The 17,385-nt window shown below is 40.4% G+C and overlaps 1 protein-coding gene across 3 annotated transcripts in view; it reads left to right on the top strand.

Moving 5' to 3' along the window:
- The first annotated feature begins 9,137 nt into the window (after positions 1-9,137).
- Positions 9,138-17,385, top strand: part of snx13 (sorting nexin 13) — a 30,210-nt gene continuing 21,962 nt past the window's right edge. Inside the window, exon 1 of one of the 3 annotated variants that reach the window (XM_031323104.2) lies at positions 9,138-9,329. In XM_031323104.2, coding sequence (XP_031178964.2) covers positions 9,318-9,329 — 12 coding nt within the window. In that variant the 5' untranslated portion in view covers positions 9,138-9,317. Of the gene's footprint in view, positions 9,330-9,357; positions 9,698-17,385 lie in introns of those variants that run through there. The other 2 variants (XM_031323105.2, XM_035993075.1) reach the window with 2 other exon arrangements.

Here is a 17,385-nt window from a genome sequence, read left to right on the forward strand (position 1 = left end):
AAGATAGGATTTGTGCGTGTGTGCGGAACTTGGATAAATCCCAATACCACATCATATATCTTCTTGCTTCCCCTCCCAATTCCTCCCCCTCTTCCTCCAAACCTACACCTCCCACTCGCCAAACTGCTGCATGCCCCAGCTCCTCCTTTCCAAATTACCCTTCTTCTCTTAATCCAACCTCTTAAACCTCTTAGCTCTTCCATCCACTGCCACACTAGAAACCTCATTGCATGGCTCCCCCACCCACCATCAACCATGTCAGCACCTTGCCTCAGCTCACACCCACCCCCCTTCTGCAGTCTGAGTAATGTCTGTGTTTATTTTCTGAAAGACCCACTCTTTGCTGTGTATTTGTTTAGGGTGCCATGTTTCATTTGTTTCAACACTCATATTCTGAACTCTGGTTTTACAGAGAAGCCTGAAAGGTTGAGAAGCCTGATGCCACTATTTGATGATGATGATGATGAAGCTGATTATGACAACATAGAGAGGAGCAGTGTGCCTCTAGCACTTTGGCACTAAATGTTTGTCTTCATGCCATAAAAGTGTGTTTGTCTGGGTTTGTTCTGGTATGAATCATAATCTGTTTTTCAGTGTTTTTTTCCTCTTTAAAGGGAGATTTTTTAATGTAAAATATGTTTACACATGACTGTTTCAGACAGATTAGGCTTGTATTCTACTCACCACAGTGCCAGAAGAGCTTGGGGGGAGTTGGAAAATATGGACAGCACTGAAGAAAAACGTCATCAATTCTCACACACACACACATAAAAAAAAAAAATGAGAGAATGAATGTTTATCTTCCCAGCTGGATTACTGATCAGTTCCTGGAAGGAACCCTGCTTCAGCACCCCATCAAGTACTCACAGCATCCCCATAATGGCATACATTTTCTCTTTTATCTTATAATCAATTAAATATGACACAACTCAGTATTTGGGTCGAAGTAATTAAGACTGAGCTGACAACAGTGTTTTGTTCATAAGTAAGTGGAGCTCCTGTTAAAAGTAACAACGATGACTCAGTATAATCTGTTCAGTTTAAAGATCCTGAATGTTCGTACTCAACACCTGTAGTGTGTGGATATCCAGCAAATTGAAATGCTTTTCTCTATCTGGATATGAATGCAGGAGCCTTTCAGGCAGATCAGAGCACATTAGCTGGATTACAACTTGATGATTTCCAGAATTTCCCAAATTCTTGGGAAAAACTTATTGGCATGTTATGTTTAAAAAATGTGCTTACACCTCTCATACAGCTTCAAAATGAAAGTGAAGAGTTACTGAGGTGCTGTTTTGGAAAATCACAAGACTTAGTGAACTACACTCTAGCTCATGTTCACACAGATGCTTATAGTTATTATAGATTATAGACATTGTATGGTTGTTTATGATGAACCTGCTGCACAGGTTGATTATTTCCAAAGCTCCTGTAAAAGCCAATGGCTATAACTTCAAAGCCATACCCTTGACTCCTAATTTTACCACCATGACAAAGTTGCCTCTGCACCAGCATTGTATCTCTCTAACTTGAGCTCTCTGAGTCGCCTTCAGTGGAAGCTGCTGTCTTTCGCATGGATCTCTGAACTCACTGAGGAAAACTGGAAGATGTGTTATGTTAATCTTATTTGTCATATGTAGTCTCTGGTAATTAAAATGAGCCTGCTCGCCAGAGTCAGAGGATGGTTCACTGATCAGGGGAGTTTCTTTCATCTTCACGTCAATTACTTTATAAGTGCTTTTGCAGCAATCAGCTCTCACATACACATCATCATCAGCACTTTGGCCACCTGGGTTTTACTTTCTCTTCTTTCTTCTCTCTTTCTATCTTGCCCTCTTTCTTATATGTACCCTCAGCTCCGCTCTGCAGTTTGACAAGGTTGTCATAAAAATATAATAATAAAATATTTAGTTGCGTCCTGGGTATTGTCCTGTAAAGCTACATGACTAAACATGAGATCATTTTTTCCAGACGCATTCGTTTTTTCCTCCCCTTTTGGCTTATTTATTTTTCAGTGGTTTTGGGAGGTTGTGGCTGAAAGTCTGATGATGTGCTGTGAGTGTTCCTCTCTTACCCCTCCCCTCATTACTCCTCTCCACATTTCTGCTCTCTCCTTAATTTATATGCAAAACGTATAGGGAGTGATCAAAATACATTTTTTTACATTAGCTTGTTGATCCACAGTAAATCACTTTATGTGTATGCTCATATGATTTGGCCTCATTCTTCAGTATTAGCTCTGTCTCCCGCAGATGATGTTACTATTATAATAGCTGCATACAGTTGAGATAAAAACATTTTTTTTCTTTCTACTTTTGTCCTTCCCTGCCATATTTCCCCAGTGTTTTTGGTGTAGGAGTTACAGTTAGGTCTGAACACTGTCTAGACTCCTATGAGCCTCCCATTACCTCCTGATTTCACTGAGCCCTATTAATCTCACTGGACTGGCTGGCCAGGGCAGAGCACACACACACACACACACACACACACACACACACACACACACACACACACACACACACACACACACACACACACACACACACACACACACACACACATGCATACGCACAGACTTAATATATGCTAGATATGTAGATATAAACAATGTAAATGTATTATGTGTATATATGTGATGTATTATGTGTGTCAGATTTAGTTTGGTGAAAAGCATCAATATTAACAAAAATTTAATTTGAGCAAAACATTTAACTGATCCACAAAGCAAACTTATGACAACAAATGCTGCTGGCTCTAGCTTCATATTTGAGGCACCAGTAGGCTTTATTAGAGCTGCTTGTTTAATGGTCGAAAAGCCTCAGGAACCCCTCCCCTGACACACCTTTTTATTATATCGGAATTCTTAGGACTGTGTCCAACAATTTTCAGCTCAACTGAAGGGCAGCCAAGACCTGAACCTTGTATTAATGCGTTTAATGTATTTTGTTACTACCTCTGTCCACCTGCAGAATGTGACACAAACACACAGAGAAGAAGAGGTCAGATGACCAAACCGTTCAGTTACTCCCTGAGGTATCCAAAAGATAACAGGCGTTTTGAAATTAGACAAACGCACACAAAGACCCAAACACAATTCCCTTGAGCAAAATGGTGTCACAAGAAACACCCGTCTGTTGTCACCAGGGTTACTGAGGGCAGGACTGGGTGTCGGGTGCCAAAGAAACTATGGGAATCCAAATCACCAACCAAAAGTAATGTTTACCTTTGGGGTTAATAGTGTGTGGGTTAATAGTGTGTGTGCATGTGCTCTTGTATACATGTGTGTGGACATTGATCCCTTGGGAAAGAGTTTAATGCTTGAGCCCGTCTGACTCTGTGTGACCTAGGGCTATTTGCCTACCTGAGGGAGATTCAAAGCAGAAGTGCCAAAAATCTCTTAGAAATGCCTTTGAAAATCCCATAAAGGGATTTCATGGATGTCAGTAGGCTATGAGAGATGGGCCTTGACATGACTCAGCCTTGGCTGGGCCATGTTGGAGGATATATGGCCACAGTTGCACGGCTCTGACTGGTGGAACACTTAAGGTTTTATGACCTGCTGCCATTTGGGGCTCTGGGATAGAGCAGAGTGCCGACCACATAACTAATTAGGCCTGGCCAACGGGGGTGTGCAAGGATGGGGATTTGTGGATTGTGGGTTGTGGATGTGGTGTGTCTGCATGAGTGAATGAGTGAGTGAGCCAGTGAGTGTGTGGCATGGGTCGTTGTGTGTCCGGAACCTGGAGCATTGCGTCAGGGACCCGTTTGTTCTTTATAAAGACTTCAGGGGCTCTTTCATGTTAGGAGCCGCCAGGCCTGGAAACTTTGACAGAGAAGATACACACACACACACACACACACACACACACACACACACACACACACACACACACACACATATCAGAGACCACTCCTTGAGAGGCAATGAGAGGCAGAGGTGTATGCAAAGATAGTCTGGCCCGCTCAACAAAAATAACACTCCTTCTATTGTCTGATCTCTCTCACTCTCCCTGTTCTTCTTCTCTTCATTGGAGGATCATGAAGATAAATGACAATGCTTAGATATGAGAGTCCAGTGGCAGGGGGGTTGGGGGCGGGGTGTCAGAAGTGGAATGTGTGTGAACTGCACACCGCCAACTATAAATCAGGGAGACAAGTAGGAGGAAGAGAGAAAGCAGGGTAGGGGAAGAAGGGAGTCAGCATGAGGGAGTGATAGGAGGAATGACAAGATAAATGAGTGGTGATGGAGGGAGGGGGTACAGGTGCAAGAGAGGTACACACGGGCTGGGGTTGAATTTGGGCAAAATACTGATAAAGCAAGAGGGGAGGGGGGGTCATAAGAGGACCGATGACAGCGAACCATTTAAAGTCCACTTGAACTTTTAGATCAGTTTTTAAACCTCTTTAACTTTAAAAGGGCAATGTGTAATGCTAACGTATAGTTGCCAAATATTGGAGAGTCGCTTGCCTGGTCCTCAGGTAACGTTAGCAGTTATCACGTGTTAGCATAGCGGCGTTAGCCAGGAAGGGATTACTTCACTGGCTGTGTCTCAATTGTTTTCTATGTTGAATGTTGAAATTATTGAAAATGCCCGTCCCTAGTAGCCGTAATAAATTAGCCTGAAGCTTAATGCTTACCTGTTCAGGATGAAATTAGCAAACCTGGCGTCCTTTTGGGCTCTAAGCTGTCTCCATCTTTCAAATACATCTCTAATATTTAGCCGGGTTTTATTACATCTCTGGTCATGCAACTGTTTTGAAACATGCCAAGGTTGGGTAGAATCTAGGTCCGTGTACTTGGTGGCCAACGGATTTTCGTTTTGAAAGGAAAAAAACAAAAACGAAAAACGGCCAGTTTCCCAATTACCATTAGTAAATAGGAAAACAAAAAACGGAAAACAACCCATTATTCGTTTTTTGTTTTGATATTAAAAAACGGAAAACGAAAAACAATCTCGTTATCCGATTGTCTTTGATGTATTTGTAGATGGAACTCGAAAATTAAAATACGTGTGTATAAGTCGTATTCCTTAATTTTCCATTGGTATTTTTTTCGTGACCCGGAAGTTACTCCCGCCACGCCAAGACCCGCCCTTCAATAGCATTTATTGGCCAGTACTGCCTGTAAGATCCGTTCTGTGGATGCGCATAATTACGTAGTAGAAAACTAACAATGTCCCTGTGCGATTTGTAACTGTCGGTACACGATCCGTTCTGCCTGCACGATAGACTGTATATAAGTAACATGTGTCAACACTTTACGACCAAACATTACAACTTTTTTATTAAATCTTTTTTTATTAAATCTTTATTATACAATAGTCATAGCTACAAACATTCGAAACTTGTCACTGATCCAAAACCGTGTAGCGACATCGTTGTTGTGTTGTTTACGTTAATGTTTTCCCCTAATACTTCGTCTTGACTAATAACCATAGACTGTCTATTATTAATGCGATGAAGTGTAAACGTACATAAGTGTCCTTTTGAAGATGGGATGACAGCTCTCCCAGCCACCACTGCTGTATACCACTATAGTAGCTACATGCTAACGGCAGTAAACACTATAGTAGCTACATGCTAACGGTCATCTTAGCTGGCAATGTTGTTAAATTCTCCCCAATTCCGGGTCACATTCCTGCTGAAACATGTCCGATTGTGTAGTGTTTGGTCTGCGATTTTTGACGTTAGAAAGTGCTGCTTCGTTCCACTACAATCTAACGTTAGCATACTCATAGCTAACTATTGTAGCTGCATGCTAACGCGACATAGAGGAGCATATATAGCTAGCTATGTACGTATATAGCAGGACTTTGTACCGTAAAAAATCACCAATAAAGGCTTCTAAACCAAATACTAAACAAATACAAATACAGTAAAGTGACCGGAATTAGGGGTGAAATGTCCAGCATTGAGCTACATAATAGTTTGCTAGGAGTATGCTGGTCTCTCACAGAGATCTCATTTGTAGCCCTGTTTTTACCTGATACTTTCATAAAAGTACAAACACATGAAGTGAGAGGTATACACATGCTTAAACTTTATTTAAAACATGGTTAACCTGAAGCAGGACGGAGTCATGACTTATAACACCAAAGCAAGGCTTCTAGCTCAGGCTAGCTAGCGTTAGCAAATTACCTTCAAAGTTGTAAAGAAATGACGAAACGTAAAATTTGAAGCCTTTATTTAATTTGCTACATGGTGTTGTACTGGATGGCCAGACGACGCTCCGTATATCATTAACAGATACTTTAGGCAACTCCAGCAAACACCTTGTAAACTTCATCTTTGCCATCATAACGGTCTACTGTCACTGTCTAATGTTTTCTTCCGGTAACCGGGAATGTCCAAACATCCTTATGCCAATGCGTGCATAGAGCTGTGAAGTATGCCGGTGCTCGCGCAAGCGTAGAACTGATCAGGCAGTGCACAGAACGGATTTTACAGGCGGTACGGATCGGGTACTGACAAAGGAATAAGATTTATACACACATTTTAATTTCCGAGTTCCATCTACAAATACATCAAAGAAAATCGGATAACGAGATTGTTTTTCGTTTTCCGTTTTTTAATATCAAAACAAAAAACGAATAATGGGTTGTTTTCCGTTTTTTGTTTTCCTATTTACTAATGGTAATTGGGAAACTGGCCGTTTTTCGTTTTTGTTTTTTTCCTTTCAAAACGAAAATCCGTTGGCCACCAAGTACACGGACCAATCTATCTCCGTTGATCCCGTTCCTTTGTTTGCTGCTTCCAAGGCTGTAGCCTACGCTGGGTTTGTGTTTTTTACAGGTATATCTGGCAACCTGGCTGGGCTGTCAAAATGGGCAGTTGATAACAACACACAGGCCAAAACACAAACAGAAATTCCGTCACAGAACGGAAATTTTAAAAGGAGAAAGTACTGGCTTTAGCATTGTTGTCAGAAAATATAGTATTTCAACATAGCATGTTTCCTCAATATCTGATGACATATTGTGGTCATTGTTTTGATTTAATACAGTAAATATATTACATATTGGACCTGTAAATTACAACATTTAAGTGTTTTGTGTATTTGTATAGTTGAAACAGTGGAAGTTGCACAATTTTAGGTCATTCAGAGCATTCTGGGAGTGATTTATAATGACTATGTTTACAAATACATTGGATTGTCACATTTTTTTTAACCACAGAAATACATGTTTTACTCTCTGGTAAACCTCAAATTCCTCTCAGTATGTTATGTCTGTGGATCATTGTTTTCATGTGCTCTTCTTCAAATTGGTTGTTGGTTGTTTGTGGAATTATGATTGGCATTGATTTATTTGAGACATTCCACTTATACTTCTTTTTAGACCATCCACTCACCCTAACAAGAGTTTGTGATGGATCAGCAGTGACCTCTTGTGGTAAAGATACAACACTGCAGGTTAGGAGCTTTTGTCTGGTGCAGTCTCTGAAAACACAGCAACAATACACCTGTCTTTGGAGACCTTTTGAGAAAGCATTTCAGAGGTTTGAAGACAGCATGAAATGAAACACCCTTTTTGTATTTGTTATTATTGTTTTTAAAGCTAGGCATGACATGACATGGTGCAATGATGAGCACACTTGCAAAACAGGTTGATCAACAAGCAACTGCTATCTTATTTTCTGCATATGGGAAATCACTTTACCTCACAGAACTGCAAAAATACGAATTAGCTTGTAACATGTTTTGCTCATAACAGGCTTGCAACTCATAAAGCGTGGGTGTAAAGTCTACCGTTGTAACTTGCCTGTGTGTAGCCTATCTGTAATTGTGTGACAGGCTGACAGAGAAACAAGTAGAAAGACAGGAGGAAATAGAGACACAAGAAACATGAGAGGGCAGGGGAGATCTCTTTTGTGTGCACCTGGGTGTTAGAAGAATGTGTGTGCTCCGCTGTCCTGGACAAAGAGGAGCCAGAGACTTTATTTTGCTTCGTCTCTGCCGGCTGTGTGACCTGGCTGGGGCTATGTCCACCTGGAGACAGGTATCTTGACCTAAAAAAACACAGAGTTCTCTTGTAGCTAACAATCTTTTTCAGTGACAGTGGGATTATTTTCCTTTGCCTCTTTTCTTTCCATCCCCATCTGCTCTCTTTTTGCCAGGCAGTGTAAGGTATAGCTCAGGTTGATGAAGGTACCACTGGGGCAATAAATGATGCATTATCACCAGGTTTGCAGGTAGCCATTGGTCAACCATGTGATCAGACTGCACTCTGGTCTTTCTTGTGCAGTCTAATAATGCATTTTATTTTACTAGTGTCAGGATTCAGGAAGCTTTTTTGAAAACACTTATCATTTTATATATATATATATATATATATATATATATATATATATATATATATATATATATATATTTCTAGATCACCATTATTTAAAAGTGGGCTACAAGTTACATTTAGTGATCAAACATATGTTGGTGTAACTTATTTGGTACCTGAATTTTTTGAAGGTGATAAACCTAGTTAAGAGATGTCAAAAAAAATGCTCAGTTAGTCATGACCTTTTTTCTCTTTATCGAGCACAGAACAAACAACAATATTATACATGTCATCAATAACAATAAAATGTGACAAAATAATACAAATAAATACATAAATAAAGAAATACATTGTGCATGGGTTTTCTACATACATAACGTGCTGGGTTAACAAACTTTAAATAATCAATTGAGACATTTATAACATTATGTTCTTATGTTTAATAGATCTCATAGATTGCATTTGAGATTTGAAGTCTACTGAGAATTTAAAAAATAGTCTACTATCAATTTGCTAAAAAGTAAAGTGGTTTAAATCAATTTTTAGTTTAATGGAGTTGCAATATATTTTAAAAGATCTCAAAGTGAACTTTTTCTATCTTCATAAGAATAAAGTATTAGTAGTAGCCTAGTCAGCCAAGCACTCTTCCAACCAACACATAAAAGACTCCAAAATCATTTCCCTGGTCCCTTTTATATGTTCACTGCACAGTGATTTTAAAAAAAGTTTTTTTTTACAATAGTAAACCTAAGTAATATATATTATAAATTGTTAAAATATTACAGTATTTGGGTCAGTCAGTCGTGATTATGGCTGCAGTTGTCAGTCACGGGTGTGTTTCTGCGTCATCGCTCCCCAGCCAATCACATGGCGACGTCAAGAAACAGGGTACTCGAGGCGTAAATCTGGCAAATATGGCGACGCTCCGAAGAGAGTACGGAGATTGGAAATACGACCGTTTTTAACCGAGAAAATAACCTCCTCTTCGCATGTTACAATGTGGTGGGGTTAGCCAGAGCCACCGCACGCACAGCCTTTTAGACGATGTTTGCAGAGGTAAGTTAGCGCCGGTGAAATAGACGCGTGTATCGTTACAGTAGTTTGTTTTTCAGTGATAGACACGGCTAACTAGTTAGCTTGTAGCAGCTAGCGCCTTAGCGTTAGCCCCATAGTAGCCCCACAGGTAAACACAGCCTGACAGGGAGAGGACGGCACACAGCCGCTGTGCTTTCAGAAAGGCTGTCTGCTATAAGTGGCAGTCAGCCCGGGATTACATAGTTAACGCTACGTTAATACGATGAGCTCAGGATATCCTCACTGTCAACACCGTGGTTGAATTAACACAGGCAATGTCGGTAGTATGCGTTTAGATTATGAGTAACGTCCCTCAACAACGAATTTCTTCTACATCACAACAAACACAGGTGAGCCGGGCGTTAGCTGTCGATAGATCGACTAAAACCTAACGTTAAAGGCGAAAGAAAGTTACCTAACGTTACTTGGTATCAGCAAGGTTGATTAAAAGCACGTTGTGGACTACTGCTTACCAAACTGTTTTCTCTTTTAGCTAACATGTATGTTGGCAACAAGCACATTAAGCGCTGACAGCTAATTACCAGAATGATAAGAGTGTTGTGGCATTTCCTTCTCATTTTACTTTAACTATAGAAAAAGTCTGAGACATGTATACACATCTGTCCTATAGAGATGTTTCCAGTTGCATTCAGTAGCCAGAATAACAGTCAGAATAGCTCCCTGGTCTTGTCTGGTCTCTGTTGATGCTTTTAAAACGCAGCTAAAGACTCACCTATTTAAACTAGCCTTTGTCTCATGTTTGTAATTGTGTTTGTTCAGTCCATTTTTGCTGGTCAGTGATTATGAAGATTACACCTTGGCTTTTTGATCACTCGTTTTTTAAGTGGGACTTGTGATAACATTGTAGTTTTGCTACAGTTCTCACATGAAGCAGTTTATCAATGCAGGCTGGTTTCCTGATTTTAGATAGACTCCTGACCATGACATCTGCTGACAGGAAAACAGACTACACTGTCCACCTCACCCGGTCGGCAGGTCACCTAGCCACATCTAGGCACCTCTCCAGCAGTTTAAGTACAGGTTTAGACTTGGTAATGAGGCTTTAGCTGCCGCTGCACTATTATGCATGTCTGACAGCGAGCACTGATTTCTGTGTAATGTGCAGTCAGGTGTTGAACTATAGCTTAGTAGCTCTTGCAAAACGTTGTCCATGTTAACCTTTAGTCTGAAGTAAATGATGTGCTTGTTTTGGACCATCCTGTGATTAGTGTTGGCTTCACACCAGCTTTGGTAGTGTCCTTGTGATTTAAGATGTAAAGTGGGTTCAGAGATAATACAGTAGATGTAGCAACTCACCTCATAGATTTTGTCTCAGACTTTTAGCAACATTTTATTTATTATAGTTTGCTTTTTGCTATGATTTGCATTTTGTGTCATTTGATTTTAAATGCACATTTGCACACTAAGTTGTAATACAAATGTTGCTCTTGTGTTTTGTAGTTCTGTTGCACATCACAAGTGAGATCAAGTTTTGGCTGTAAACATTTGTCATGGACTTCTTTTCTGTCAGACTGTGATTAACTTTTTTGACCAAATGGCTTACACATAGCTTGAATAATACACCTTTGTACATTGAGTTAGTTTGTTGTAGGGGGGTGTGAGGGCATTGTGTGTTTATCCACAGGCAGACAAAGTTATCTTGGTCCTTTTCACCTCTGGCTTAATCTCGTCAAGGTGTCTTAATCAAAGCTTGGTAGACATTAGGCCAGCACACTGTCACATCAGGCCTGCTTGTCATCTAGTACATCTTTTCCTCCTTTCTTTAGTATATAGAAGTGGCTGCCCTGCCAAACAAGCTGACACCTTTCAAGAACTAAGCCCTGCACAGACCTGTGTCTTGTTTTCAGATATATCCATAGTGTGTTTAGGTCATGCTGAGACACAGAATGCAGTTCACATTTGGCATCATAGTTAGACTTGTGTGACCAGTTATGAATGGATTCTGATTTAGGCCTACTATGTGTATCAGTTATGTATCATTTGACTTCAAACTACTACTGCTGCTAAACGTAACAAAACAACAAATTTGGGGCAGCACAGGTGATGCAGATGCCTACTACTGCAGAGGCCGGGGTACAAATCCCAGTAGATTGGTGGGGATGCTGCTGCTGTCCTAGTGATTCCTACTAGTAATTCAGATATGCCCTCCCGGAAAAGCTTCTCACTAGGAAGTGAAAATAAGTAGCTGGGGACTGGAAGTATGTATCAGAGGAAGCATGTGGCTGATTTCACCTACCCCAGGGTAATAGTGGTGTTAGCAGTGTCAAAGTACAGCTCAAAGGAGCTGGCCATACCAAATTGGACAGAAAAATAGGTGAACAAAATTGTGCTCTGCCATACAGGTTGGGAGTAGATGGCCACAGTGTTTGTCTGTGTGCCAAAGGGTGTACTTTTCTTCTCCTTGCAGCGGTATGTCTCTAATACTTTTCGGATTTTTGGGTACATTTTATTAACCTAAAAATTAGGTTATTGTCTACTGGCGGTCCCTGGGGACCTCAGGCTCCGTGCCGTCGACACTGCCATCTTTGTCAGGCAACAGAGGTGCACAGAGCTTCGGAGGGCTGGGGATAAGAGCAGGTGTCAGTTCTGTGCAGAGCACCGGAACAAAAACACAGACACATCACCAACACCACCTCCGAATGTGGTCTGAGCGATCAGATCTCAATGCGTCCTCAATGCTTTTTTCACCTGTACATAGAGCTGTCCACTTGTAATTGATCACCAAGGACGCATGTTAATATCTGGTCTTAACAGGGCCTTAGTAAGGTCTTGGGCCACCAGAAACTGCCAGAAAAGCATTAGCCTAATTGTACAATTGTCTGGAACTTTACTTCAACTTTATTTTTTCCCTAAGGGCAATTGATTTTGCAGCAAGACAATACAAAGACATACAAGACAATAAAATACAAAAAGCCTACATAGCAACATAAAAAGGGAGACGCCATCCACACCATTTCTCCAAAAAGATATTCACTAATTTGGTGTTTTGATGGTGGAGCATCTGACATGTCATTCCAAAGCATCAGCATTTGTTATGTTAAATTTTTCATGCATAGATGTGCTCACCCATATCTATTACCACTTCCGAGAGTCTAGTACTTCCTTGCTCAGTCACATACATTTCTAATTAGTTACAGCTGCCTACCTGTGATCAGATCATCAAACACATGTACAATTTGTACAGTGCAACATGTGAACAGGGCTAGGGTTGGGTACCGAAACCCGGTTCCACTATGGAACCGGTTCCTACGCAAACGGTAGTATTCGGACCGGATTAGAACGCAAATTTCGGTTCCTCATTTTGGTTCCAACTGAAATATTTTCCTTCTGTTGCTCCGGACAGCGGCAAACTCTTTTTTTCTTTCTCCCTTTTACGCCGAGTGGCACACGTGCCCGCTCGCGACTCGCGGTGTGAAGCGCGTGTCCGCGCTATTTCCCCGACGTGCACTCTACAATCACAGCTGATAGACAGCTTTTTGTACACGCTCTGAAACGGACGTAAAAATATCACACTTTCTCTGTAGTCTACCGTTAGCTAGCTATCGTTAAAATGGCATATTTTCCCTCTGGGCTCACCAAAACGGACGTAAAGGCATATTAACCATTCACTGAACGTGATCGCTAGTAAACATATTACACTTGCTCTGCTAGTCTATCGTTCAGGACAAGACCCTGTAGCCTGGTGGTATTGTCTGCCCTTTCAAACTCATACCTGTGTGTACAGGCCTCTTGGACACCATCTGAGAGAGTTTTCTCCGGTGCAGGACATGCCATAAGTCAGGAGAGGTGTAGTATCTCACCAGAGAAGGCAAATATGGTCATTTTTCTGCAAAAGAACTGCTAAAGTTTGAAGCTGGTTGGCATACCAACTCAACAACATTTATTTAGTTCTTACTTGTAAATAGTGTAACTGTTATTTGTTAAATTATTGTAGTTATGTGTTAGGTGTTGTAATTTCCCCTTGCGGGATTAATAAAGTATACATTAGTATTATTATTATTATTATTATTATTAGGTGACTTAGGTTTACTTATTATATATTTAAGTACTTTAAAACGTTAATATATTGTTAAATTTAAATAATTTTCAATTTTAAAAAAACTCCATAAAAGAGCCTTTCTTTGATGTCATTTTTCAGTTTTTCAAGAATCGGTTTAGGAATCGGAATCATTTTAAAAGTACCGGTTTGGCATCGGAATCGTAAAAATCCAAACGGTACCCAACCCTAAACAGGGCCAAAGATTAGGCTATTCAAGGGTTTGTTGTTTGTTAGTCTGGGCTGTCAGTGATTTGACAGCGGAAGGCTGACCACCTACAGATGACAGAATAGTTTAGACATGCTGGTGAGGTTTCAGTCAACCTGCCTGTGGACAGGACCACCTACCAGGGCTTACTTTCTCTCCCTCTGATGCATTAACCATGGATCTCCCACAGGAGAGCTTTAATGGGCTAAGTTAACCTCTCGTCCAATGACCACACATATTGGGGTTGCAGCTAAGTGCTTGTGGCATACCTGCAAACTAGTCGCTTTTCAGCGAAAATCGCCGTTTTGAATGGGAAAATGTCATCCACGTCAATCGTGTAGGTCCGAGACCCGGTGCTAATACTGCCTTAACGACTGTTATCTACCGGACCGAATAGCAACGTGGATTTCGGTGCCTTATTTAGGTGCCACTTAAATGTCTGCGCTTCTCTCTGATGCTCCGAAAACGGACGTTAGAGGCAACTGAAACATCGCCGCATGAGACGCTAGTCAACACTACACTCGACAGCAGGTATCTTTAGCCTAACGTTAGCTAGCAGCTGGATTAAACACAGTTAAAATGCTGACAGCTAAACGGTGTAAAAGTGTGTCTGTATTTCACTGTAGAGGATTCCAACAACAGTCTGCTGCTGCCGTTGTCTGAAAAACAACACAGATGTTGTGTTCACTTGAAACTCACCTCACCAGCCTCGTGCTGCATTCAAAGTTATTGTAAAATACCCTTTTCCCATCCAGTGGTTGTTTTTGTCGTTTAACAGGAATTTACTGGTGAAATAAGTTATTGTTATTGTTATTCAATTTTTAATAAATCATTTAATTTTGACCCTGTGGCCTTAGCAATAAACAAGCCGTTCTTTAATGTTGCAGACTGTCGTTTTGTGCTCCTTTTTTTTTTTTTTTTTTTTTTAGATCAAGTTTTTATTGTTTTATATTTTTGAACATACAGAACAGACAAATACAATTGAACAAGGTGCTCCTTTTTGGGATGTGTCACCTTTTTCAGCCCTTCCAGGACTTGTGCATAGATCCTAAAAAAGGCAATTTCCACCCTTGAGCAGTTCTTCCATGTGTATGAACAGTGCAGTATGTATGTTGTTGTTTTTTCAAGTTGTGCCAGGAAATCTGGAAAATTGTAATCTCCAAGACACTGATAAGATGTGTGCATGTCTGAATGTGCCGGTAGTCAAGGACGTCCAATAGTGGAGCGCTTCTCAAAAACCTTAACTCTATGTGGCGGTGCTTTTAATCATTTAGATTATGTACTATTGAAGTTGCTACTAGTCAGTGCAAGTTGGTAAGGAAGCAAGAAAAGAGAGAAACAGGCAGATGAAAGTAGAGCTAGGCCATTAATCAATATATTAGCAAAGTAACACCCATTTCTGAAGTTGTTTTATTGTTGTAGTAAAGAGAAGTGAATATTTCTCTACTTGATCCTTGGCCATTCTATTAATACAACCGATTTTAAACAACAAATACAACCACATTTCTGCCTATTTGCATGTGCAGACCTCTTGTTCGGAGAGTTACGCTTATGTTCATGTGTGTTTATCCAGTTTGGGTTAGGGCTGTTGGAACGAATTCCAAAAGTCGACTATAATTCGAATAGTAAAAAAATCAGTACTATTCGAATGCTGAAATTACTATTCGAATGTGATTTCTTTTTTTTTTTTTTTTTTTATAAATAGGTTGGCTAACGTTAGCTAATCTCCCTTTTCTCATGTCACGTCTTAACGGGAGTGAGAAACACAAGGCATTGTGAGCTAACGTTACATACCGAGTAACGTTACTACAGGGGTGACAGGCGGAAAATCAGAAGAAGGATGGAAAATAGTTTTAACATGACTTTAAAAAAGACATCCACCAAGCCAAAATGCTTATGTTATCAATAGTTAGCTCGTTCTGGTTTCCTAACTACGTCACGAGTTATAGGAGCTTAGCTGGGAGCTTCATGGAGACAGCTAAAGACTGTGTTAGCTGCCCTACAGCTGTCAGAGTTAGCCTTGACTTCATATATTACCTTTTAACAGCTGTATTCTCAGTAACGTGACAATCTGTAAGAAACAGTTTTCTTTTAAATCACTGAAATAGTAGTGACAGCACCGTTTGGCTTAGTTATCAATGTCATTAGCATCGTCGAACACTATTGTTAGTGTTAATTATTTTATGACAAATCGTTTCGGCTGTGCTTTCTAACATGATTTCATTGTGCTAACCTTTACAACAGATCAATACACTTGTTAGATAATGCTTCATTACAGAGTTCTCCGTTTTGTGTTTGTCACTGTGTGCGTGGTGGAAAATAAAGTAAACAGAGAGCGGCGTGCCAGACCAACCACATGGTTATAGTGGCATTGGCAATGCATAAGCCTGAGTAGTGTAGTACATATTTATAACAGGCTGCATATGAGCATTAAATATTCGAATATTAAAAAAAATAACAAATGGAATTTGAATGGTATTATAGAGGAAGACTGACAGCTCTAGTGTGGGTTGCATAATAAATTGCCTAGATGTTTGGATGTGTGCGTTCCCGATGGGCTTGGGTGTTAATCACTGGAGCAGATGGTTCATGTTTAAAACCCTGTGTAAGCTGTAATGACTCAAGAGTGTGGGTTATTGTCTTTCCTACAGAGACAAGCCTCCACAGCCTCATCACCTTATCACGCAAAGCCCATACGAATAGCCTCCACATTCACTGCTGCCCACGACTGATGTCAGACTGGACTTGCGTTACTCATTTGAACTACATTCAAATACTTTCTCATGTAATTTGACTGCATTTGGTAGGAGAGAAAATTTCCCACACTCCAAGAAAAAGTCAAATGACGAGAATGTTTTTTCTTTTCATGATAATACTGTTCAAATAAAATCTGTTTGTAAGTGTTTTTTTATGAAAGGGTAGCTTTAAGGTTTGTTTTTTTCAACCTGGACCCTATTTTCCTATGTTTCCTGTTTCCTATGCGGCGAAACAAGCTACAATGTAACGTTAATGGGCAATTGTGCACCTTTTTAATCCACGTCCACAAAACATGCTTGTTGTGCCACTGACATGCTCAGATTATAAGTGTCTGACAACATTGTGTAAAGGATCCCTACAGAGGTCAACCTTTTTGTTAAACAGTAAGATCCTTCAAAATCAAAAGCCGTCTTAGTTCGTCTTTCCACTGCTCCAACAATAACCGCTCTGGTTTGTTTGAAATAAACCCTTAATTCACCCATTTACATGTGACAATATGCTGGCTCTGTATACGCTAGTGGTGTCAACAATAATCGATTCGGCAATGCGGGGCATGCACGATTCAGCATCGATGCGGCAAAGTGCCATAATCGATTATGTCACTGTTTATTTTCTGGCCTTGAGTGGACAATAAAGTTGTGAAGTTTCAATTACTTCCGGGGGCATAACAACAACAATCAAGATGGCTGAGGCGGAGGGAGATGACCGCAATACGGGTAATTAAAAACGCACCCAAAGCTTGGAAAGTGGACATCTGGGCACATTTCGGATTCTACGAAGTTAATGGGAAACTAGACAAGACTTACGCGGTATGTAAAACCTGCCACACTAAAATCAAGCACGTTGGCAATACAACTAACTTCACGAACCATGTTGATCGTTGGCATCCTGAGTTGGCTTCAACAACAGCAACAAATCATCACTCATTCTAAGCACTGAAAGCAGTGATTTGTGTTTTCTTTTTCAGGTTTGAAAATGCCATATCCAATACCCTGTACCATTTTATTTTATTTAAT

The sequence above is a fragment of the Sander lucioperca genome, chromosome 16 (genome assembly GCF_008315115.2).
Source record: "Sander lucioperca isolate FBNREF2018 chromosome 16, SLUC_FBN_1.2, whole genome shotgun sequence".
Lineage (NCBI taxonomy): Eukaryota > Metazoa > Chordata > Actinopteri > Perciformes > Percidae > Sander > Sander lucioperca.